At 40.1% G+C, this 25856-nt stretch overlaps 3 protein-coding genes across 4 annotated transcripts; 1 reads left to right on the top strand and 2 right to left on the bottom strand.

Annotated features, from left to right (window-relative positions):
- Positions 1-1168: 1168 nt before the first annotated feature.
- Positions 1169-7745, bottom strand: ikzf4 (IKAROS family zinc finger 4). 2 transcript variants are annotated; one of them, XM_026366887.1, is made up of 8 exons: positions 7667-7745; positions 6134-6188; positions 5935-6042; positions 5523-5825; positions 5227-5394; positions 4361-4513; positions 4097-4228; positions 1169-3817 (listed from the first exon to the last, which is right to left on the bottom strand). In XM_026366887.1, exons 2-8 carry the CDS (start codon positions 6171-6173, stop codon positions 2997-2999), a joined length of 1725 nt encoding a protein of 574 aa, XP_026222672.1. In that variant the 5' UTR covers positions 6174-6188; positions 7667-7745; the 3' UTR covers positions 1169-2996. The 2 variants fall into 2 exon arrangements, with proteins under 2 accessions (XP_026222672.1, XP_026222671.1); XM_026366886.1 differs by lacking the exon at positions 7667-7745 and adding an exon at positions 7049-7242.
- Positions 7746-8274: 529 nt separating this feature from the next.
- dnajc22 (DnaJ (Hsp40) homolog, subfamily C, member 22) lies at positions 8275-10626 on the bottom strand. Its single transcript, XM_026368447.1, has 4 exons — positions 10543-10626; positions 9313-9916; positions 8903-9195; positions 8275-8766 (listed from the first exon to the last, which is right to left on the bottom strand). The coding sequence occupies exons 2-4, from the start codon at positions 9860-9862 to the stop codon at positions 8590-8592; spliced, it is 1020 nt and encodes a 339-aa protein (XP_026224232.1). The 5' UTR covers positions 9863-9916; positions 10543-10626; the 3' UTR covers positions 8275-8589.
- A 1135-nt stretch (positions 10627-11761) lies between these two features.
- lmbr1l (limb development membrane protein 1-like) lies at positions 11762-24491 on the top strand. The gene is made up of 17 exons (XM_026368741.1): positions 11762-11998; positions 16024-16108; positions 17706-17739; positions 18059-18198; positions 18605-18708; positions 18819-18942; positions 19647-19715; positions 19804-19868; positions 20489-20561; positions 20665-20751; positions 20869-20945; positions 21052-21129; positions 21228-21301; positions 21516-21606; positions 21720-21786; positions 22195-22356; positions 22920-24491. Exons 1-17 carry the CDS (start codon positions 11936-11938, stop codon positions 23003-23005), a joined length of 1479 nt encoding a protein of 492 aa, XP_026224526.1. The 5' UTR covers positions 11762-11935; the 3' UTR covers positions 23006-24491.
- Positions 24492-25856: the final 1365 nt, after the last annotated feature.

Genomic DNA, 25856 nt, shown 5'->3' with positions numbered 1-25856 from the left:
AATTGGCTCTTATATTGATGTATTTTTGTCATTTTTTTACTCATTGTGGGCAAAATCTGTCAAAGTTAAAATACTGCGCAGCTCTAAAATCACAGTTGTTTATGTACTAAAACAACTGTGCCCTTTTTAAAAGTTGTGTGCATGGGGAAGCAAAAATAACATTTCCACTACGGTGCACATCTCAAGAATCAAAAGAATCTTAATTTGACCATTGAAAATTCATTCTCTAACACAGATGCTTTTGCACATACAGTGAATAGTGCACATATTTTGACTATTTGGACTTTCGATTACTGTCACTCACTGTACTATCTAGTTTAGTTACAGGCACTGGCCACTTCATTAGGTAGACCTGTACAGTCAAGTCAGACTAAAAATTAGAATTGGGTTTTTTTTGCCCAATTCTAATTCTTCATTATAATAAGAGGAAAAGAAAAGAAACACTACATCTTTTTGAATTGTACCTTGAATTTTTTTATGTAGGTGTAGCCTCAGATGCACTCAGAAGATTTTCCACTGCAAAGGAAAAAAGGTCAAAACTAACCTGAAAGAAACAAGACAAAGGTGTGGATGTCACAGATACGCCAAAAGGTCATGTAAACATATGACAGTCTAAGTTTCAGGTTAGCTCACTGTTAACACTTCGCCCATTTCAAATGTGTTTCTGAGATTAAAATACACATCACTGAAGTTTTAACATTAGAGACAATATTTGATAACGTTATTTGAATCATATCCCTGTAATATTTTAAATATTGTATGTGTACACAAAGTATGCATTTTACATGGCACCAAATTAGTTTACAAACTGCATTTTTTATGAAGTTTATGAAGATTCTAAAAATGTGATAATAGTGCAATATAAAAGGGTTGTTCATGGATATCTTTATTTTGTAGTTTGCAGAGAAGGGTTGAATTGAGCAAATCTTTGTTGTCTGTATTACTTGGCTGAGGAGCAAAAGATGGAAAAGGTAAAAGTTTGAGGACAAAATTAATTATTGAGCTTAATAATTCATATTAATTATTAAGATTATCATTATTAATAGATAGATCATAATCTTAATGTATTTTAAGGAACAAATAAGCATAAAGATGTGAATGCCACTGTAGTCAAACGGGAGAAAATCACTTTTACAATAAACTTTAACTTTATTGACAGTAAAAAGTTTTGAGAATATCGAGGGGCACGCATTTGTAACTGCAAGAACATCCTGGAAAGCAACATAACTTCTTGAAATAATGAGGCAGTTGTACATCTTAAACTTTGAGGTAAGGTGTTTTGTCATGTCATATCATTCACAAAATATCGTAGAACATTGAAAAGTCCACATAAGGAGACAAAAACCCATGCCTCATTTTCACTTCTTGAAATTACTTCACATTTTAAAAATAATTCACAATTCCGGTAAAAGCAGAAAACAACAAGCACACATGCTATATTCCATTCACACACGTTTCTCTACATATCAAACCAAGTGCATTTTTAAATTACTTTTTTTTTCTCAAACTATTTCAAGTACATTTTGCCTGCAATTAAAGGAAATCAAGGTAAACTATGAAGCAGCAAACCCACAATAACAAGTAAGAATACTGAGTTTGGTCTCATTCATGTTTCCAATATTAACATTTTCAGATAACTCACCATACTGTAGCAATAAGGTATTCGGGTGCTATAAAGAAGCAGGAGGTAACATTTCATGGACTTGAGGAATATGCTGGATAAGATTTGGAATATAGCTGATTAAATACACCAAGACTGAAACAAATAACACTAAATAGATAATCACAAGTGATAAACCCAACTTAATTAATTTTTAAATAATTAATTTATTAATTCTCTCATATGATGTAAATTGTTTAAAATCTCAGCCCCAACCGCTGAGAGGAAAACCACAAATGAATTATTTGAGCTAAATTGATATTCAATTCTCAGTCACACGTTGCAGCAAACTCGAGTGTAGACCGCAGAACCAGTGCAATGCTGTGGGATTCTCTAGAAGGCCGGCTCCATTAAAAATACACTGGTGTTGCAAATTTGAAGATCAATTCTTGTGAACAATATGCGATTTATCAGTGCAGTAGAACAATCACAGAAGGAATTTGTAAAGCCATCAAGTGCTTCGGCAGAGATGTTCATATATAAGCAGGGAACCGAAAAAGTGCAATCATGTATAGGTATAGCACCCTGGGCCACCTCAGTCAGGCTCTTACTGCACACTACATGGCTCATGGTCTGATCTGCACCAGTATCCTAAGGCTCACTTTAAAATCCTTCATACCTCTGCTTTGTCCTGATAGTCTTCTCACTGTGCAAGTGTAAATATTTTTCTCGGCTGATTTGACTTCACATACTGTTGAACCATGTTGTAAACAGTAAATATTCCTACTGCAGTATACTGCTGTAGGATTTAAGGCAATCCATTTCTGTGCTTCGTCTTTGACCAAAGCTCCTCCCATACCCAGAGGCACAAAGCTCTCAGTGCATATTTAACTTACCTGACACTCTACACAAAATACCCTCCTTAACCACAAAACAAAGCTCTCAGAGCATACTAAGCATACCAAATATAATTCCTATAATGCACATGCCACTCTTTTCTTATCTGCTTGTGCACACTACCTCTCTAAACTAAATAACTTAGGAAAAGATGGCTAGTCAAAATTTTTGAGCACCAGTTCCCATCCATTTTTTTTTTAGTCAAGAGGAAATCCTCCAAAGGCACTTTTGAAGCAAAACCATTAGTTCTGCTGAATGATTTGATATGGGAGTGCAAACAACCATAGAATGTAATTTGCCTCCTCTTCAACTTTAAATGGTGAGGTGAAAAGATTCTTCACTTGTGTCTGCTTTTGGATAATGAATATTCTCTTAATTAAAGCACATATCTTTTCACTTAAACTAGGGATTTAAAGCAAATGATCTGGTGCAGAACAAACGCGAGCCCACAACTTTAGAGAGCAGCAGTCACCTCTCATGCTGTCACTAGGCCCTCTCCTCAGCCCACCTGGTGCTCTCCACGGCTGATGTGTGATGAGAACTCGTAGCGGTCCTGGCTGCGGTGGCCGCAGATGTTGCACTCAAAGGGTTGGCGGAAGCCATGACAACCCATGTGGATGGTGAACATGACATGGTCCAGGAAGAGGATGTGGCAGTGCCGGCAGTGGAAGGAGCGCACAGGCCTGCCATCCCTGTCCAACACCTGGACAGTCTCCCTGGAAGAAAGGGGTGAACTGGGGGTCCTCTTTACTATGTTGGTGGGAACAGGACACACTCTCTCCCACTCAGGGTCCATGTCTTTGGCCTGGTTGGGGCTAGAAGTGGGATGGCTGCGGGGCAGTGCTGGGGTTTGGTAGTGGAGGTGGTGGTTGTTGGAGGTACTTGTCGGGGCTGTAGCCCTTGTGCTCTGCTCTTCTGCTGTGCTCTCTGTGTCTGTAGAGTCAGGACAGCCGTTGGGTGAGGTGGTGTAGCTATGGGCTGAAGGCTGGTCATCGCGACCTTCGCCTGCCTCCCGCACAGCTAGGGCAAGAGACATTGCTGCCAGCCCACTTCCAATATGGCCTCTGGGGCCCTGAGGAGTCATGTTGCTATTTATAGAGCCCATCACTGTGCGACGCTCTGTCAGGAAGGCAGGATGGAGCTGAGACAATGTGGGGGACTCGTGGTTCTCACCTTTACCCCGGCCACCTTGGAGGTGGGAACCAGCCAGCCCTGCGGAGTCCCCAGCAGGCTGAGAGGTCATGAGGTCGCCCTCCTTCTCAGAGCCAGACGACAATTCATAAGGTGCCTCAGGTAGTTCAAGGTGCATGTGCTTTTCACCTATGAAAAGCAGAAAAGATTTAGATGGACGGACTTTCTCCTGGACCAACCTCTTCTGCTTCATTTGGCCCATTCTTGTGGTTCAGCATGAACCCATTATCTCCAAAGGGGCAAAACTATGTTGCACGTAGGCACATTTTGAATAACACCCTTATCACGCTGAAAAATACATTATTATTACTAGATAAGTGAATTTGAAATAAAAACTAGAACATGTTTGTGATTTGTTTAAATTATGTTAAAATTTTTATTTATTTAGTTTTATAAAAAAAAACTCACCCAAAAACTTCTGTGGTGTTGACCTCTTGCGTTTGGTGATGCTTATGGCCAGTCTATCCACAAACTGAATTTTTTCATTGGATCGCTGCAGCACAGGTTTAGCACATGTCTCCATATTTAGCGACTCTTCACCTGCAAACGCAAAGCCCCCCAATCATTAAAATACTGAGTAACTTATAATTTGTATAAATATTTAAAAAATGCCTTATTTTGTATATTGTCATGTATAAGAGTGTAGAGTTTCATGTTTGTGTCATGCGTTACCCTTTGCTGTCTGTGTGTTAACTGCTGTCTGGTGGTCCAGACTCTTCAGATAACTATGGCAGCGTTCTAGATGTTCCTCCAATGTGCTCTGTTGTTTGTAGCTGCGACTACAGTAGCTGCACTTAAAAGGTTTTCCCACAGTTGGAGAAGAGACTACAATTCAAAGGAAAATACTTATTGACTACAAATTAGACAAATAATCAAAAACTCAACCCAACGTGACGAATACTGGAGATCAAATGTGAAGCCTGTTTTTCCCAAAGGTTGTGTGAAACTATCACAGTGGCGTGATTTATTATTAGGCTCACTGGAGGGGTGTTCTTTAAAAATCAAGAAAATGGATTTCCCCATTGATTGGCAATTCCTGCAATTTTTCTGTGTTGCTCGCCAATGACGAAAAGAAAACGCCTAACCCTTCACCACAACGTTCCATTTAAGTAAGCCATCGGAAGGTATGACGTCAATTCGCTGAAATCCAGTTTGAAAGAATCTTTTCTTCGAAAATGAACCGAGACCTGTGGAGGTCGACCAACTGTACTAAGACTGTATATGAACACCTGTATGCATGTTCACAAATTGAAAGCCTCAGCAGGATTTCCTGTTTTCAAAAACTGTTAAATGTCATATTTTGTCATGTGTTTTACATTCTGGTAAAGGAGACCTATTTCCTCTAAGCTACACAGAAGGGGAAAATGGACCATTCTAATGAATCCCTACCTCTACTGCTCACCATTGTTTCACATACTACAACTACACCTCATCATAATAAGTTCAATGACTGAATAAGATTATTTATGAAAAATCCCTTCATGGAATATGTTTGATGTGTTAAATCTGGTTGTTTAACAGAAAACTGGCTCATTTACCTGCATGTGTGCGCAGATGTCCAGCCAGGGCATCTCTCCGGCGACAAGCATAGTTACAAATGGGACATTTGAAAGGCTTTTCTCCTGAATGCAACTTGATGTGGCGTAGTAAGTTGCCCTTCTGCGTGAAGGAAGCCCCACACTGGTTACAATGGAACGGCCTCTCACCTATAAACACACGGTTGGTCAGAGAACTTCAAAGGCGAATGGTTTAAGGTATTGCTTTTTGTCCAGCAAATCGAACTATATGTACTTATTGGTATAAGTACTGCCTTGTCTTGTTGACTTGTTCTCACCTGTGTGGCTACGCTTGTGCACCATTAGCACGTTGGGTCCGATGCAGATCATTCCACAAACCTCACACTGGAGCTTCCCGTTGGGCAGTCGAATAGGTCCGGGTGAAGAAGCTTTTGGACTGGCCATCTCACTGTACAGGTTTGCTCTTTCTCTTCCAGCTCCAGCATGCTCTGCACTCCCTTCTTCCATGGGATCCCCTCTGTCATCCCTTCTGCTGTCGTCCTTTACAGCCTCTCTGTTCTCTGCCTGTGGAGCACCTGGTGACTCATCATCACTGCACAGCTCAACCTTGATGGAGTTTGCTGTGTAGAGAAAGGATGAGGAAAAAACACATTTACTTTAACTTAAAATTTGAATGATGAGTTCTACACACATCGTGTGGCCACAGGCAGAAAAAGAGTGATAACTGACCACTAAGGGAGTGGTTGGGTGAGGACTGCTGACTGTTTGGAGATCTCACTGAAGGGCCCTGCAAGCCACCATAAAACTCCTGTTCCACTGATGACTCGCCTTCATTACCTGAAACACAAATATGTTATTAAAGTAAACTGTAATGATGGATTCTGTACACACAAATATGCTGTAGTTACTCCTCTATAGATAAACTCACCTTGTGCATATAAGCGTCCATTGCAGTCATCAGCATTCATTATCTTACCAGATGCCTACAGAAATATGAAATATTTATTTTAATGTTACTTTTCCCAAATCATAAGTCGCAACGTTTTAAAGATCCAGTTTCCCTAATTGTTCATGAAATGTGTTACAAAAAAATATAGTTAGCAGCTGTTTGTACAACAATAAGGCTATGATAACAGTTTCAGTTCCACATGCCTCACAATGAGATCACTGTAGTAAAGTAGTCTAGTAAACTCCTGAATGATGTAGACTCTTCTGCAGTGTGGCCTGCAAATGGTAGAAAAGGCTCATCATTTATAGAAACTAGTGGCCAAGACTGTGGAAGGAGGAGTTAATACTTAGGGGGTGTGTGGGGGGTGGGGGGTGGACAAAATAGCTGGAATACTTTGCACTACAAGCTATACTCTTGAAGGCCTCAGCGAAATTCAATATCAAAATAACATGTATAAGTATTAAAAACAAATTTAGCAAAAAAGAAATAACTACTATACAGTTTTAGTTTGTTCTTGTTCTACAGGCTCTTATTACTAGGTTCTACATGGCTTCAAAAGAAAATATGTATCTTTATTTTTTCAGATGAACATCTTATATATTTACTGCAGTTTTTACTGTTAATAGTTCCTGTTACTGTATCCGCCCACCGTGTATTTGTGCAATAGGCTAATAATAAATAATTAATGTAGGTTACATGGAACAATAACAGGCTACCACAGCAAACAACAAAGTGAGGTATGTAGAATACAGTGGCGATCCCGAGTTACAGCATCTTCAAACACACATTATGATCTTTTTATGTGACCAGTGATGCTCTTCTACTCCATGCTGAACATAATATCAGTTAATTAAAAAAAAAAAAAAAAAAAGATCTAGATGTATAATGCTGCACCTTTTGCTCTAATGGATGACAACAGTGGACATGGGAGACTGTGGAGCGAGAGAGGGGACGGAGATAACACATCGCAGGGAAAACGAATCTCCTCGCACTGGCCGCGCTTGGGGAGCAACAGGCGCTGGTGCAGCCGGGAAGACGCGCCAGTCACACCAGGGCACGGCGATCAAAAGCAGGGACGCGCACCAGCGCCTGACAGCCCCTTTCTACTTTCAGATGAGATCGACTGTGCAGTCTGTAAAAAAAAAAAAAAAAAACAACCATACACGTCTGCACGTTTTGTACTATCACGTTTCAGCTACTTGTTCTAGCGGATCCGTGATGACACCAATCAGCTCATCGACGGTCGAGACGGCGGCGCGACACAGCGGCAATTTGTTGCAGGAGCCGCCGGTGGCCACATAGTCCGCATAGACGCAGCTGTCATTCAGCGTCGAGCACCTCAACCTGGCCTGGGCTCCACAATGTTTCTCATGAGCCGTTGCTATGGCACCCGACCACACGACAAATGGCACTCACCCCATCAACTACTCAAAAACACGCCGCACTTCCAAATGAAAGCCGACGGATGGTGTTACCGAGCGCCGCGGCCAAGTCCACAAGCCTCGTCCTTACCTGGCGACCGATCGGTGTTTTCCTTTTTAATTGTCTCGATAGCTGTTTGTTTTCCCAGGCGACGACAGCATCTCCGGGATTTTTTTTTTTTTTTTTTTTTTTTTTTTTTTTTTTTTTTTTTTTTACCTGGGAAACAACTTCCGGGCCCATGCTGGGATACAGACCGAATAATTGTACAACAGAGCTCTTGATGCAATGATTGTCGAATGCATCGATGCATGTCAACTCGGGGGTACAGGTGGGAAATAAAGTGCTGAATTTCATGCCTTAAGATGTGCTCAGCAGAAGAGCAGCTACACTATGCTGCATCTCATTATCTCTTATGGGAAATACCCGAAAAAAGCCGGTCAGCACGCCTACTAGGTGTAAAAAAAAAAAAAAAACAATTGTAAAACTAAAAGTAAAATTTCAGACACCGTTTATGATAAAGGCTCTTCCGGTAATGGCAGTGGAGAATATAGTAGGCGGGTTATCTACAATCTCTTTCTCTTTTGGTATTTGTCAGTTCACCCTTATGTCTAAACACAATAATGTTAACAATTAACAAATAAGTGAATGTTACAATTAACACTGTGACACTACACATGACATTAGGGGTGTATGGTTGACTTTAGTGCCTCGTTTACTTACATTAAGACATTAAAACATTTGTAAATTTGTTGTGATGAAATCGTTTATTCTAAGATCACATCTTTGGCGCCACAGGGTGGCAGCAAACTGCTGTTTCAGGCCAACTCTGCCAAGCAACCAATGAGACAGCAGTGAAAATGCTGTGTGACAAGTACAGGTATGTTATTAGCAAGGGACAAAAATGTCTGTGCATGATTGAGCCGTACAAAATAATGAACAGTGAATTCAACATCCTCAAATCCCTGGGTGACGTTTTGAACTATTCAGGTTCTTGAGTATGGTATAAAAAGCAACTATTTGAAACGATCAGGTCTGTGCCGTCGCACGAGGACCTCATAAGCCTCTTGGATCTTCACAAACATGGCCTCAGCATCTTTGCTGGGGTTGTGGTCTGGATGCCATGTCTTTGCTAGCTCCCTGTAGCTTCGATTTATGTCTTCAAGAGATGCCTCTGATTTCAGTGACAATACCTGCAACATAAATCATTCCAGACACACAGGTTATGAATTGTGATTAGACCAGAGAGACCACTTTACCTGGCATGGTATACAGCTTGAACTATAACTTATCACTTAGAATCTTTTCATAGATATCCAAATGATTCACCTGCAGTGCCTCCTTCTCTCTCTCAGTATACTCTTTGAGCAGTATTTCCAGCAACCTCTTCCAAGTCTCTTCATAATACCCCCCTCCGGTAAGAGCACACAAGATACGATATGGCATCAAAAGAATGTACTCTAACACACCCCTGAGCCAAGGCAAAAACCAGAAAATATCCAGCAGAGCTGATACACAGTCAGACAGGTAGTATAGTGTGGCTGTGGTGTTGTGGAAAATACAGTAACCAAGGGGAGCGGAAAATGCCAGCCAGGCTAGGCCGAGCTTGTAAAGCCGTGGACCTGGACAAATGACAGGACATTTAGTTTGCCTTGAATATTCAGAGAGCAGAAATATTATCAACTTTTATCAACGGAAATCAGATGAAATTGTCATGTAGGTATGCAACATCCTCTCACCCAGTTCTTGTGTGCTCCCAGGTCTCTGTGGTGGTTTGAACCTGCGGTGCTGTGCAGCAGCGATACTGGCAGCCAGGCTAATAGGGAGAGGTGATAAGGTGCTGCCATAGAAAACTGGGGAAGTTATGAGACAAGCAGTCAAGGTTTTCTGAAGATCCGAGGTCTGTTGGCCAACACTCGACACCAGATGAACTCCAGCACCCACGCATAGTGGCAAAACGATCAAGTAGAAGAAACTGAGGGAGTTCAGTCCTATCAGAGCTACAGTGCCAAAGTAGATCCCAACACACACCTGTCCAGCGAATCTGACAGGGCTTATAGATGGAGAGGCCGTGTTGGGATACCTCTTTCTCTCTTTCTGGGCATCCTGATTGGCCTCACTAACATAAGCAGGGATACGTATGACCTCTCTAACCCAGCCTAGCCCAAATCCTCCCAGGGTGAGCATCCATAAGAGAGCATGGCTGTCTCTTCCTAAATATATATGGTGCAGTCCCAAAGGTCCACCTGCTGCCCACAGGGCATAGGCTACTATTACACTTTTTACCATGCTGTGGCTTCAGTCGATCAGCGTCTGTACAGGTTAGCCATCCTAGATGAATACCTGCAAAGAATCACAAGAGATTAGTCCTTTAATCTTACCCCAATCTAAATTATGTGAATATCGGTCCATATTATATAATATGATTCAGTATGAGCTAATCTAGCTGTTTTAATATTGCTTAGCTATAGTGGCTGATGCTAGCTATTTTATAAATTTTACAATGTGCTTTTTATCACGTTTTAGATCACAACGCACTGTCTGTTCCCATGTGCTCACATCTAAATACTCATTTCATTACAAGGTTATGTTATACTCTGTTTTCTATAATCTGTGTGCTGCTGGTCATCTTGGCCAGGACACTCAAATCTCTGCGTCCCACTTCCCCCTGTTGAATAATATATTATATAAGAGGGATTTGTCTTAGCTCATGATGGCCATTGTCATTTTGACTTATTACACGATCAAAACACAAGCTGTAATAAGTTACATGTGTTTTTTTTTTAAATATCATGTCAAACAGCTGAAAAGAAATTTTAAAGATAAAGGCCCTGCTATTCGCTGTGTGACTATCCACAGTTAACCAGGCTGTAGCAGATTGAGCTTTCAATTTGTTACTATTTATACACTATTATATAGTTGTAGCAGATATTCATCTGGTTTTGTTGAAAAAAGACTAGGTTACTTACTGAGCTTATAATTTAAGGTCAATTTCCGGATAAATCCTTTCTAGTCCTTTCCATAGTTGAAGTTGCTGTAAGTTGTTGCAATACTTGGACTTTGGCTCTTGACAATGAAATTACACTGCAGCCTCAAAGCACGATACACATCAACTTAGCCGATGGTCGTAGCTGATAAGGTTAAAGGTTTAAAGAGGACATTTGTTTTCCTTTTATAAACACTAAGCTCGCTGGATCCTAAACAGAAGCCTTATACTAAATTCACATGTGACAATAGTATCAAAACAAAATATCCCAGGCCTGCTTTGGCAGTTAGTAAATATATAAGTAAAAATACAAATGCCTGTGTGTAAAAATGTTTCTTTATGTCAAAAAGTCTTGTTTTCATGTCTGCTTAAAATTACATGATCAGGAAAATGTACTTGAATAAATACAGAATGGGTACTTATGATTATTATTACTGATGCATTTAGGTGTTAGTATTTCATCTGAACGTGAAGTTAATTTTATATGACCTACTGTATGTTAAATAGTATTAGGGTAGTTCACTTTACTTTGTCACACTGAAATATTTCATATGCTCATTTTGAGTTTTGAAAAGGATCAATTTCAAAGTAAGTATAAACTACTGTATATGTGTCGAAATGTAATAAACAGTATAATAATTCTCTCTTAGTGGCAGTGTGGTAGAAACTGGTATAAAATGGGGGGTAAAGTGCATACTACTTCAGCACTGCAGTCAAGTGCCGTATTATAGGCCTACTTAAATACTTTCCCACTACCAATCATCAAAGAACAAACAGGATCTCTGCACGTCTGAATGTGCAACAGGTGCGTTGATGGTTATTTCTCAGGGTCTCTCTTCATAATACATTGTTTTGGTGTTATTGTGAATGAATGGGCCTACTATAGTATACTATAGGCTCACCCAGGCAGTGTGTCCTGTTTATGGTCTAGTACCTAATAGTGGCAACAGCTGTGACTCTCCCATGTAGACAGGGGGTCAGTGGGGGCTGAGCAGGGCCCTTCAGCCCTGTGGCCCTGTGACAGATGGATCCGGCCATTGGCATTTTAATGTGGAGCAGCCTCTGTGGTGCGTTCAGGGTGTCGCACACGTTCGGATATCCTTAGGATGAGTGTGATGACTGACAGCTACCTGCAGCTCTCCAGGCTCCCTCCCCCCACTGTAACCCCTCCCCCCTCCCGGCGGAGGACCCCTCCTGTTCGGCTTTTGTCGCAGCGGACTGGAGCGGTGTGCCAGCTCCGCCGTCCAAACGCCCAGCAGCCACACATCCGCGGCGTTTCTGAAACGATGCCCTGACTTTTAATTTTTTCTTTTTTTCTTACACCATTTTCCTGCAGCGCTTTTAAGCCTGAGACGACACTGTAATGGTCTCGGAGAATGGAAACGGACGACGTGTCGGTTCGGGAGCAACTTTTCCACAACCGCGTCCGGGAGACCATAGTAAGTAGAGCCGCCGGGCGGAGGGCTCCGTCGGTTAATATGCATATGAGGGTCGCTAACAACACAACCAAGCAGCTAATCACTGTGTGGAAACCTCGTCTGTAAACTAGCTAACGAGAACAGTTCCTCACGACTGTGTGCCTTTTAACCATTTGCTGTACGCTGGTTCAGTCTCGTATGTAGACGGTGATGAACAGTGGGTTTAAAACGAAGAGTTAAAGCGACTTTCTGGTTAATTTAATGTGTGAAACTCGCTTGTTGTGGCAGCTAACGCTAACTCTTCAGTACATCCGTTAATTGTTGCAGCCTTGCAGCTGGTCACAGGGCTGTGGGGGGGTGGGGGGGGCTCAGGAACATCTTGCAGCTCCTCTGTTTGCTGCTCTTGTGACTTCTGGGGCTTCTTGTCTAGTTCCCCCCCTCACTTGTGTGCCATGGCTTGGGGCACCCTAAGTTACCATATGTTGCACAACACTGTTAACATTTTACTTTAGCTGTTCCCACTCTCAGTGACCGACTCTGACGGTGCCTGTTGAACTTCAGACTTGTCACTAAGATGTGTTCAGTGACAGCAAGTCGCACAGATGCTGATCTTTAACCCCTCAAAACACGATCAGATCTCACCGGCAGTTTATTTCCTGAGATTGGAGATATTGCTGATACACTGAACATAACGTCAACACATTTTCTGTTGCTTATTTTAGAATCATTGGTTGACTTATCAATTTGTTGCTCAACTGCAAATATAGATAACAAAAATCTCTAAGCCAAATTCCTGCTAGTGCCTCAAGAGAAGATGTTCAAAACTGTTTAGTCCAGCAAATGAATGCAACTACATCTATACACGAATTAATGGCATTTGACTGAGAAGTGGAGAAAAAAACAAGTAGTGGTAGACATGAACTTTTAAAGACACATGTCATACCAGAAACACAGCAGGACTAACAATTAACAGTAATAATAATGAGTGCCTTATATTTAGATGTCCCAGTTGCATGGCTCTAATATTGTATTGCACACTTCATGGTACTGTGCTATTGTTAGTATTATTACCTAGATGTGCATTTCCTGTTATGGCAAGTCTCAGTGTGAAAATGTCTGTTATCTAATTGTACAAATGTCAGAAGCAAAGGGATCTGTAGCAGTTAAGGATATTATATAAAGTTATTTGGCTTCACAAACTAAAATTGTCTTTCTTCATACCTGTTTCCAAGTGGGCTAAGAAATACTACATTCAAATTAGTAGTGACTGATCAATATTTCCTTATGAGAGGTCACATTTCTTTCATAATGTCCTTGTTTTGTCATTGTCCCTTTCACCCAAAGATCTAATGCTATTAATTGATTCCCCCTTCTTAAGCCACTGGCGAGCCTCTAGTCATCAGCTTACCACCTCTCTCTTGTCAGTGCTCCCTCTGGCCGGTCAGCTGCTATGTATCACTGGCTATTATTGGCTTTAGGCCAAACTTAGAATTGATCAGCTCAGTTTAAAATAATGCTTATGTGGCAGCATTGTAAGCACCAGTTGCAGTCTATTGTGTGTGTATATATGCAAAACATCCAGCTGACTTAGGCTCAACATATTGCAAGACCAAAAAAACATAAAGTAAGGTTGGTACAGATGGTTTAAACACATAAAAGGCTGATATATAAGCAGGCTCACAGGACATATGGGTCAAGTCTAGACGCAGTGAAGGGTGGGTAGATTAATTTACACGATTTTGACAAATTCTGTGCTTCACTGCCAGAAAAAAATACAGTATTGCTGTAACAGCTTTTAGTTAAAAGCGTTGCAGTAGCACCATTGGTGGCATGTTCTTGCAAGTATGTCATTGGTGCTGCTCAAAGTTCATATAAGCTAACCAACTAATCAGATTTGATTGGAGCCAGATGTCTGTCTTCACTTGAGAAGTTGTCACATTGTAAATAATCTTAGGTAAGAGCATTTGGCAGATGTAACTGGTGTAGATCAAGGAACTCTTCTCCATGAGATGACCTCAATGGGACGGGAGAACACACCCACAGCTCACACCCTGAGCCCCGGGGGGGATCAAGAAGGATCAATGTTTAGCACAATGAAATGTCAACAAATGAAGTCACAAAAGAAGTACAACACAAAAAGGTTCATGTTGTTTATAAAAGATGTTGTTGGGACTGATTAAAACAGAGTATAAACGGAGTGTTAAATCAGATCTGCTTCTTGCTTTTCTTGAGTTTATGGAGGAAAAGCAAGGACATTGTCACAGTTTTTCATTCACACTCTTAAGGACAATTACCTGACAGAAAATTGATGGATGACAGAAGAAATGATCAAAACATACTAGTTAGTGCAGATTAGGGTGGCCTTGCATTTTTTGAGTTATCGCTCTGTTGAATAAACTTTGAATAGGTCTTGCCTCATCTCTAGCCTCTAGATGTAAACAAAGGCCATCGTGTCTGAATGTATCAGGTTGAGCAAGAGGTCCCATTGAAAAAACACACTTTGAGTCCACTTGACATTTTCCATAGACATTGCTGTGCTACTACCAACCCCTACTCATTTGAATTTTTACACAAAGTGCAAGGTTCGGCAAGATGTGAAAACATTTGAGTTATAAGATTTTGTTTAGTTTTTTTTTTTTTTTGGCTTGAATTAGCAGAACGATGTTGAGGTTACTCAGTGAATTTTAAAATGTCCTGAGTGAACGCTGAACCCTGGGACTTCAACACAAAGATGTCCCTCTGAATGCTGAATGCCCTTAAATCATCTCCTCACTGGTTGCTTTGTGCTGCCAGCTCACAACACTGCCAGTCAGCACGTGTCTCCACAAGCGTGGACTGAGGTGTTTCTCACTAAATACCCATCCCTTGTTTTCTGCTTTTCCTTTAATAAGTTTAACCATAACAAGCTCCTTGCCAAGTTAGGCTGTGGCATTGAACAATTTTGCAGACTGAGCTGCTTAGTTTTAATGCATAATGCACAGTTGTTGATACAGAAAACAGTGATACATTTTATATTAAACTAAACTACTGTATCATAACTTAACAAAACATTTTTTCTAGAAGATTTCTAGACCCTTTGCTCTCTAAAGGACATTAAGTTTTTAAGAAACAGGTTGTACAATCGTGTGCATGTTGTCATACTCCACTTTTTGTTGTGGTTGTTACCATGATAACAAATTTCCGGCTACCCATGCAGGCTTCTTGTTTTTATTGTGTTCTTGTTCTTGAAACATCAGATGTGTTGTGGACATGTCTGTCGTGTGGTGTCCACTAAGTGCCTTTGTTTACTTCAGTGAGGTCACTTAAGATGTATCTATGTAGGCATTTGGGTGTTTGTGTAAATAATTATTTTTTTTTTGTTAGGGGTTCATTGTGCTGCATCAAGTAGACACAGCTATAGTTAATTTGAAAGATATTGAGATACATTTTTATTTACATAATATTGTGGCATCTGTTCTATGGTTTGTATACAGGTCATACAAGTGGTTTATCTCAGTCTAGGAGGCTCAAATGTGTAATTTGCCAGACAACAGATTGCTTGGTGAATATACTTTATATAGTATAATCCATACAGTATTTAGTGGTATTTGTAAGGTCAGACACTCTTTACAGGCAGTAGGGGGGTTATCTGTCACTGGTATTAACCCTTTTTTTTACTTTACTGCCCTTAATCCTTCCTAGTTTTATCAATGTCACCCATTTCACTCTGTGAAAGATAGTGGTAATCTTCAGGTTCTGTCTAGCCCTCTGGGCTGTGACAAAGTGTTTTTGTTCATTTGCGTTTTTATCAGTACATGCCTTTTTTTTTTTTTTTTTACTTCATGCTGTTTATAAGACAGAACCCTTTGAGAACAGAATACTTGATGAGGAACAGATCTGGGTGTGTGGGGTTGTTGCTCGCCATATAGATAAATGTCTTGCTTATCAGTAGTATTGTATAGAACATGCTAGTTTTACAGGGCTAAGGAAATGGCTACTTAAATGTATTCTCCAACTGTGGAATGTGAAAATGAAACATACAATTCCTGTCTCTCTCTCTTCTGCAGATATGTGTGCTCCTGTTTACATGCCTTTACATGGTGTCCTACCTCATACTCACCCATTTCAAGAAGACTGCTGAGTTTATAACAGGTGAGTTTTAATGCCACTCTTTTGCTAGATTGTTAATAGATTCAGCACATAAAGACTCCTCTGTCAGAAACATTGCCAACAAAGGGTTGAGGAGAATCGCCTGGAGGGGAAATGATCATGTTGACAGGGAATTGATAAAAGCTGTTTTGGATTTTCTTTTTTTCACAATGTGTAAGCTTTGCTTTTCAGCACAGGTGTTGTTCAGAAACTACCTATTCTGTTTTTTTTTTTGTTTTTTTTTTTAAATAACCAGCCTCTTATTTGTTGTTTGTGATTAATCTTGTACATGAATGCAAATCGCCAGAAAACGCATAGAACAGAAATATCAATAAAATTAATATTGCCTATTGCGCAAACTTTACTTACTTTATTAACAAAATGTTCATATAGCACAAAGAAAAGTAAATTGGGTCCATCTACACATGGTAAACGGTCTAGGTTGGTCCGCTATTAGAACTGCACATTGTAGCTCAATGCTCTGGACCTTGGCTGGAGTAGTCTGAATGTGCATTACTCATGTTATGGAATATGTAAACACCCCTTGAGGCAGTTTCCCTGTCCAGAATGTTGTTACAAAATAAACAAATTTGTACCTTTGAGCTGTAGTTTCAGGTCCTTCAGCTTGGACAAAAAACATCTCAAATGAGCTCTTTCAGCAACTTTCTACAAGTATAATGGCTGACCTTTATTCCTTTACTACTGGTTTTTATATATCTTAGTGGGACACTGTAGAAAAATGTGCAACTTTCACACACTAATTTGCATATATTCATTAACTCTAATAAAAAGTTTATCGTTGTGTGGCGTGACTGGGCTGACAGTTGCATAATAAATTCAATAAGCTGCCACTATTGAAAGCAGATGCAGGATGTCCCCACTCGAGAGAGCTCTGTACTCCACTGTGACTAGCATAGGTTGGAATCTCGAGTCGGGAAATTTAGTATGCCTGTTGTAAATGTCTATGCATCAAGAACAGCAAAACAGTTGTGCCCTGCAGCTAAATGATTGTGCAATACCACTATACAGAGTTGTTTTTGACTTGGGGCAAACAAGAACTGGTTTTTGCTCCTCAGGCTTCACCCTGTTTCTAGAGATCTATAATATGCTGCAGTGATACAGTGTGCATGTTGTTTTGGAGGATAACATTTACAGATGGCTCCTTTGGTTTTCTTAATACTTTACTTTCTGCACTCCCTCTGTAAATGATTTTGTTTTTACTAGACTGTTGGTTATGCTTGCACAGAATGTTCCTAATATGCTCTGCCCCCCTCGCTCCCCACTCTGAGGCCAGGGAGTGAAAGTTTTACTTTTTTTATTCTCATAAAGAGTACTTCTATTAAACTTTCTCCTATATACCTATGTATGTAAATGTACATACATGGTGCCATAGACAGTTTTTGCTACCGCAGACTTGCTGTCTGTTAACATTTTACTTACCCAATTTGACATAAAATGATGTGGTGAGATCTTCTGCTACAAATTATTTTGAAAGTAAGTTGGTTACATCTGTGATGACAGACTATCAACTAAATGTTAATGAGCAAAGTTGAATCACTTTGTAATTGATGGAATCCTCTGTGTTTCTCTCATCGTTTAGATGATGTTGAAGATGCCACCGTCAACAAAATTGCGTAAGTGTAAACCTCCAATGATTAACCGACCCACAGTAATCGTTCCTCCCTCCTCCCTCCCTCCCTCTGATTAGTCAGTGTGAATGATTGAACAGATAACTTTGTCAGTGTGACGTGTGGTGGACTAAGACACATGTTGGTTGGGATATGGGCATTTCAGTGTCACTCTGCCCTTTGTCCCTACACGCTGGCACAGTATTACCTTATTCCAGGCTGTCCTAGCCTTTTACCCTGGCAACGATGTTAGGCTGAGACACACACACAGCTTCACTGATTACCTGTATTTTCTTTTTTTTTTTTTTTTTTCCTCCTATCTCAGGTTGTGGATGTGTACATTCACTCTGTCCGTTGCAGTCTGTGCTGTGCTCCTTCTCCCCATATCAATTCTGTCCAATGAGGTTCTGCTCACCTTCCCACAGAGCTACTACATGCAGTGGCTCAATGGATCTCTCATCCACGGTACTATTATTATAATTATTATTTCACAACATGACTACATTAAAGCAACAGTTGACAATCATAGATTCTGTTTATACAACAGAGTTCATTACTGTTTTAAAACTGGACCAGATCAATACGACACAGAGCAGTGTTTAAATAGATAATTATAATGGATCGAGCCACTCTGACCTTTCTGTATGCCTGGTTTAGGGTCCACCAGAGATAAAGTAGAGTAACCCGGAATGCACTTTTTAACTTTCTAAAAAGTCTAAGTCATTTTTAATTGTTGCACATTAATGTCTACTTGCTTATGGGACTGTCATTCGTTGGGCAGCACTATACCTTATTGTGGTTTTTATTAGTACTGCTCAAATGGGTAAATAATTGTTTCCCATTTTCAGAATGTCTTTTCCTTTCTTGGCAGGGTTGTGGAACCTCGTCTTCCTGTTCTCAAATTTGTCACTGGTCTTCCTCATGCCCTTTGCTTACTTTTTCACCGAGTCTGAGGGATTTGCAGGGTCCAAAAAGGTATCAGTTTAGCATTTACTTTCAAATGTCGCCTCAAGACAGACTTGACTGAAAAGTAAAAGCACCTGGGCTTGAACTGTTTGATAACAGAATCTGTCTTGCATGTGTAGGGTGTAATGGCACGAGTATATGAAGCAGTTGTACTGTTGTTGTTGCTGGCTCTTCTCGTGTTGGGCATTGTGTGGGTGGCATCAGCTCTCCTTCATGACAACATAGCCAGGAAGAGCCTGTATGGTGAGTCACCTGCATTATACACTGCCCGTGCAAAAAAAGTCACACACTCTAATAATTCGCTGGACCGCCTTTAGCTTTGATTATGGCATCATTTCAATAAGCTTCTGCAATGTCACAACATTTATTCCCATCCAGAGTTGTGTACATTTTTCGCCAGGATTTTGTATCGATGATGGGCGAGTCGAACCACTGCACAGTCTACAAGTCTTCTCTTGCACATCCCAAAGACTCTGTGGTGGTCAATCCATGTGTGAAAATGTGTCATGCTCCCTAAACCACTTTTTCACAATTTGAGCCCAATGAATCCTGGTATTGTCATCTTGGAATATGTCCGCGACATCAGGGAAGAAAAAATCCTTTGATGGAATAACTTGGTCATTCAGTATATTTAGGTCGTCAGCTGACCTCATTCTGTAGATACATAATGTTGCTGAACCTAGACCTGACTAACTGCAGCAACCCCAGATCGTTGCACTGCCCCCACAGCCTGTAGGCACTAGGCATGATGGGTGCATCACTTCACCTCCCTCCTTTCTTACCCTGATGCGCCCATCACTCCAATTTTTTGGAGCTTTTACTAATTTGCTTAGTTAAATTTAAGTGGTGACTTTCATTTTGGACTGGCAGTGTTTGAGAAAACCCATCAGTGACAACTGGATTTACAGTGTTTAATGTTTCTCAAACTCTCCTCTTCTGTATTTCAGACCTGTGGGAGTATTACCTTCCCTACCTTTACTCAGGAATCTCTTTGTTTGGAGTGTTGCTGTTTTTGTGTACGTATATCTCGGTCACAATTACAGCCAAAAACTGTAGCATGGTAGTTTGACATGCAAATCACTGTTTGTGTGTTTCTCTCCTTAGTGTGCACGCCCTTTGGGTTGTCCCGAATGTTCAGTGTAACTGGCAGCCTACTGGTCAAGCCTCGGGTGAGTCATAGACCCACTGTCTAGAATTAAAAGGAAAAAAAAAAAGACTAGGAGTCTGCAGACAGGAATACTTATGTGTGAGGCTACATGAGTTAAATGAACAAAATACCAGTCTTATTTACAGTATATTAATTAAAGTTCATTTTTAAAGGTGTTTTAATCCCAATTTGCTAATTACACCAAGCTTGTATTACAGTGAGGATGTTGAAAAAGTGATTATTTTTGCAAATATGTGGTCAAATGTATGTGAGCAGTTATGACGGTTCACATTAAGGAATCTGTTTTTGCAATTCAATCTGAACATGACGCATAAATGTCTTTACAGTAGTTCATTTCAATCCATTTAGTATCTGTCACAGTGTCGGCTTAGTGGTGGCAGAATTGGAAATCACAAAATCAGTAGGTTTTATCCTGGGTACAACTTTTTTTTTCTCTAATATTATTTGAATGTATTAGTCTGGAACAAAGTGGTAGAGAGACCTGACAGACTAAAAATGTAATTTCAAGAGCCAGGTCATTAACTAGGCCAAAAAGGCATTCTTTACATAGTGTAGCCCTTACATTGACACATGTTGTGAACTGTACTTTACTAAGTGTTCTGTTTATCACATCATTTTCAGCTACTGGAAGATGTAGAAGATACACTGAGCTGCACCACATTTGAGGAAGACTCACTTTCCAGGAAACTGAATTGTAAGCGGAGCACCATTAACATGCTTTTTTGTCTTTTTCTGATTATTCTGTTTAAAGCTGACTGATTGACCTTTTGTCTCCATAACTTATTGTCTGAATGAAGGTGACAGTACCTCATGCTGGGTCAAGCTCAACATGGAGGCACTGAAAAAAGAGTACCAAATAGCCCAGAGCAAGCGCCTCGCCCTTGGTAAGATTAATTTACAGGCTGCTCTCTGATAGGTTTCTCTGTTTATTTATTGTAGTCGTTTTACTGTACACTCATTTGGTGCTACTCTTTTTTTTTCTCTTTTCCTTTTCGTGACAGAGATGCGCAGGAAAGCGTCCCCGTGGCAGAGAAACTTGTGCTATCCACTGGCCATGCTCATGCTCCTTGCACTGACGGTATGTGCTTTTTTTTTTTTTTAATCAATAAAATCGCTATATTCTTATACATGATATAATTGTTGTTCTAACTATTGTTGTGTAATTGCTGTTTATGTCTCTTCAGGTTGTGTGTGTACTTATGGTCTGTTTTAATGTGTTGGAGCTGCTCCTGGATGAGACAGCTATGCCCAGAGGAATGGAGGTGAGGAAAGGACTTTTCATTTAAGGAACATTTCATGCTTGATGTGCAGCAGCTAACCACCTGTGCATGATGGTGATTATGCTTTGTGTGTATTTTAGGACCCACACCTTGGGATGGCTTCCTTCTCCATGTTTGGCTCACTGGGTGCTGCAGTGCAAGTAGTTCTGATTCTGTATCCTTTCATCCCATTAATCCCTGAGTCTGTGTCTATGCACACAGTTATCTAGTGGTGTCCAGTGGACTCAGCCACTTACTTTCATTTGGAGTGTGTAATGTTGATTCAATCTGTAACATTCATGTATTAAAAATGTATGTAGTTTATACATGTCATTTACCTCTGTGAATATAAAATTCTTTTCCTGTGTTGTCCTTAAAATTAACTACAGCTACCTAATGGTGTCCTCAGTGGTGGGTTTCTATAGTTCTCCTCTCTTCATGGGCCTCCTGCCTCGGGCACAAGACACCAACCTAACAGAGGTAGCTGACAGACTTTTACATGTATCTTATCTTGCAGTGAGATTTAATCAAAAACTAAAGGGAGACTGTTTACCCCTTATAGCTTATAACATTTAAATTGCTATCTTTTTCAGATAATTGCAAACTGTGTTTCACTGCTTATCCTGAGCTCTGCACTGCCAGTGTTTTCACGCACCCTTGGTAAGACATAGTATAACAAATGCAGCATTCGTCCTAACTGTAATTGTAAATGCTAATTGTAAGCAAGTAGTGTGTTGGAAAATAACAATGCTTTTGTTCCACAATAGTGTAATTATGCACTAAAGACATGTGCAAACCATTATAATTGCTTATAGTTAGCGGTGAGACAAGTTCTTGTGCAGTAACAGCAAAAACTATAAACCTTTTGCTGTTTGAATTTGACACGTGTATAAGAGCTCTTGTATTGCAAAGGGACAAAGTATCTGCAACGCAATGTCAAGTTGCTTTTTAAAAAATTGAGGTGTTTTAATAGTCCCCACAAGGGGGCATCAAATATCATGAATACTGTATCTTCAGGTGAACAATTGAGTCAAATGTGAACTTTTAACTTTCCCTCCACTGTGTTAGGGATCACCCGCTTTGATCTACTGGGAGACTTTGGTCGATATAACTGGCTTGGGAACTTCTACATTGTCTTCCTGTACAACATGCTGTTTGCTGGTCTCACCTCGGCCTCTCTGATCAAGACAGTCACCTGGGCAGTTCAGAGAGAGCTAATCCGTGCCTTTGGTCAGTCTCCTTTGACTTTTAATTCATAAAAAAACAAAATGTCTGGTATGCATAGATTTTATATCGCACTCATATTTTATTCAGTTTCTAGTATTGTGTTGTGCAGAAATTGACTGGACTTTTAATAGTTGTGTCATAAGTTTCCCACCTTTGGCCTCATTTCCCTCTGGGCTGGTCTCTCTTCCTCAGATAGAAAGAATACAATTCTTTCAGGAAAGCGTAAAGGGACAAGAGGAGAGTAAGGTCCCCTTGGGGACGTTCAGGCACACCACCCAAGACCCCTCACAGCACGCACTCCCTCTTACCCTCCATCCAACACAAACAAACGTCCAGAGCATGAATACACCAAATACACACATACACGTAATCCTTTTCCTCATAGTACAGATAGTATCTCTGCGTCATGGCAGCAGTCCTGCACTTTCCCATTGCCTCCAAACATACTTTTATTCTCCCATTAATGGATTTTCAGTTCAGATGAATCATTATTGTTCTTGAATTAGCTAATTTTGTTCCCCACCTTGTGAATGTGTGTGATCTTATGGTGCTTTCTGTTTTTGCAGGTCTCCACCGATTGCCTTTAACTGTGTCACGTTCCACCGTCCCTTTCAGACTCTTATTGGCCAGTGGACTCTCAAAAATCCAGTGACTTTTGCACCTGACCACTTTCCTAACATTTAGAAACTGATCCTCTTCAGATGTACACCTATTGGATTAAGGGACTTTGTAATTCAATGCCAGTGGGTACATGGGTCAGGTCTTCCCATGTGAGGAGACGGGAAACGGTGATGACTCTGTTTACAGTATCCCAGTGGGAGTTCAGCTTGGTGCTGGGTTCAGTGATCAATATATCAGTGTCTACTTAGAGCAGTGCTGGAACAATTGGTCTACTAAGTCCTAGTAAGACTGGAACAAAGGGATTACAGCCATATTGGTTGTCCTGGTATAGTGGACATTAATGGACCTCTGCAAACTCAATGCCTTATTAAAAGAGGATCCATCGGACAGCCGTTGAAAGTTAACAGAGTTTTTTTTAAATATTACATTGTATCTGTGACATAATTTCCTCTTCCTCCTTCAGGTTCATTGCTTGCCCTCTCCTTCTTTGTGGCTTCCCCATGCTTTCTCCCCTCAGGTTGTACCACTGTTTTAAATAAGCAAATAGGACACATCATGTCTATTTGTACATCTACAAGTTACACAGGGTTTTTGAGTGTGATAAAAGTCTGAGTCTTTTTTTTTACAAACCCACTTTACCCAGCATTTCTATAGTGATTTATTTTTGTAGTTGATGGTAAGCTTAGACTATCTATGACATAAATACACTAATAACGAAGCTTTACTTTGTCCTATGCAAGACCACTGAATGTCATGTGACACTTATTAGGAGCAACGTCTGCCTTAGACCAATCAAACTGTGAATAACGAATTGGTGTGGGGAAGTGCAATATTTTATACGTACAAACACACATTTAACTGTACCAGGAGTAATTGTCAACTTTGTGTTTGCTTTCCATTATTTTGTGTGTGACTTCTATTTCATCTCATTCCTTTTTTGGATATTGGGTATAAGCTTAGAATAGTAAATGATTTTCCATAAAGCAAATGTGACTATTGGTCCACATTATCCTGTCAGTGTTTTTTTTCACCATCTTAAGGACCTAAATTCTTATTTATCAGCAGCGTCAATGTGTTGCTGTATCAGTAGGTTAATCTGTTGGTTTGACCAGCAGGGGGTGGTGTTTCTCAAACCCAGCATTAATGCCCAGCTATTGGGGTGCTCCTTGCTCTCTCTCTCTGTCTCTTATTGGTTGTACAAGAAGCATTCTGAGGTTTACTCCTTTGATGTTTCCTGGGAAATTTCTTTATTTTGAGGACACAGTTTTTAATGTGCTGTTTTTTATCATTATTTATGGGCATTTTGGGGTCTATACTTCATATGTTGAGTCATTACCCTTAGGATTTTTAACTTGTTGAAAATGTTAAATGTGATACAGATGAGACAAAACATCTTTAGAGTTGTTCTCAAAGATTAAAAAAATGTGTTTACTGTTTACATTTAAAATGCTCTTCAGATTTTTTTTTTTTTTTTAACTGAAAATTTTGTTTTATGAGCAGATTGCAATAAAAGTGTCATTGTGTTTTTAACCTCTGCTTCCTTTTGGATACTTGTCAGGGTGACTTACAGTTTCTTTGATGTTGTTAAACGTTTGTTGCATTTTATGAAAAGTAACTACATTGTGAGCGGTCTGGTGGGGCCTGTGGAGGGTGTGTGTGACTGGTGAGGGCGTCTGTCCTCTACAGGCCTCCACCCTTTTTGTTGCCCTTCTTTAATCAGCAGCAGAAGAAAGCCATATTTTGGCTTGTCTGTCAGCAGTGTCCAGCTACGACGCCACTACAGTTGTAGCCCACGCTTTCCCCACTCCGATGCAACAGCTAGATTAAAAACCTTTCAAATCAGGAGAAGTGACATTCATTCACATTCACTCCTTCTCCTCACCGCCACCCGCCCACCTCCTTTCTTCTATCCCTTTTCCCTACCTATTGTTCATTTCCTCATCTCGTTTTCCTCGTCTCGTCTGAAGTCAGTTCAAGAAAACCCCAGCTCTGATTAATTTTTCTCTCTTGATTTTTGTTTGCATTTCTTGTTTTGTTTTGTTTTGTTGGATGTTTTAATTAAGCTTATTTGGTTTAGGTTTTGTTTTGCTTCATGTTTCCTTTGCTAAAAGGAAATGAACTCAAAAGTTGCCGTAACATTACTTGCACATCTGGAGACTGGTTGCAGGAAGTGACACATAGGCTACAATAAGTGTATGTGAGAGAACTAAGTACATTATCGTGTGTCTTAAAATAAATTGAGAGTGGTTTGTGTTAGAACAAAACCTGATGCTGTCAGCTGTAGGGTTAAGAGTTGGCCAGTGCAAAAAACAATTTAAGAAATGCAACTCATTAATTTTTCCACTGTGTATGACTTTGGCAGCACATTTAGGACATTTGTCATCGCTATATGATGTTAACTTAATACAAATCCAACCTCTAGTAAAATGTAAAAGTATCACCCAGTCTTTGAGCTGAAACGCTCCATGAATTTAAAGAAACAATTCCACAACTGAAAGTCTGTCTGGGCACTTATGTACAATAACTTTTTATTTATTTATTTATTTATTTATTTATTTATTTATTTGGCTCATAAGGAAGAAACTTAATCAAATTGTATTTGATTAGTTCCTCTTTAAAGGAGCATTATACAACACAACACACAACAACATGTTGGTTTTAACCCTTTTGGATTTTGTTGAAGAAACTTTGGGGTAGCAACCTCTCTGTGCAACAAAATGATATGTGATCAAAGTCCCTTTGGGTATCACACTCTGGACTGGTTGTCGGGAATATCGGAGCCAACATGGGAGACGGGCAGCTTGTAATGGGATGAGATAGGCTATCTTTATTGTCAAAACATAGGAATGAAGAGGGGGGAAAAAAGACTCCGATTAGCTTTC

The sequence above is a fragment of the Anabas testudineus genome, chromosome 7, assembly GCF_900324465.2.
Source record: "Anabas testudineus chromosome 7, fAnaTes1.2, whole genome shotgun sequence".
Taxonomy (NCBI): domain Eukaryota; kingdom Metazoa; phylum Chordata; class Actinopteri; order Anabantiformes; family Anabantidae; genus Anabas; species Anabas testudineus.
The sequence above is the reverse complement of the archived record's forward strand: the minus strand, read 5'-3'. Positions and strand labels throughout refer to the sequence as shown.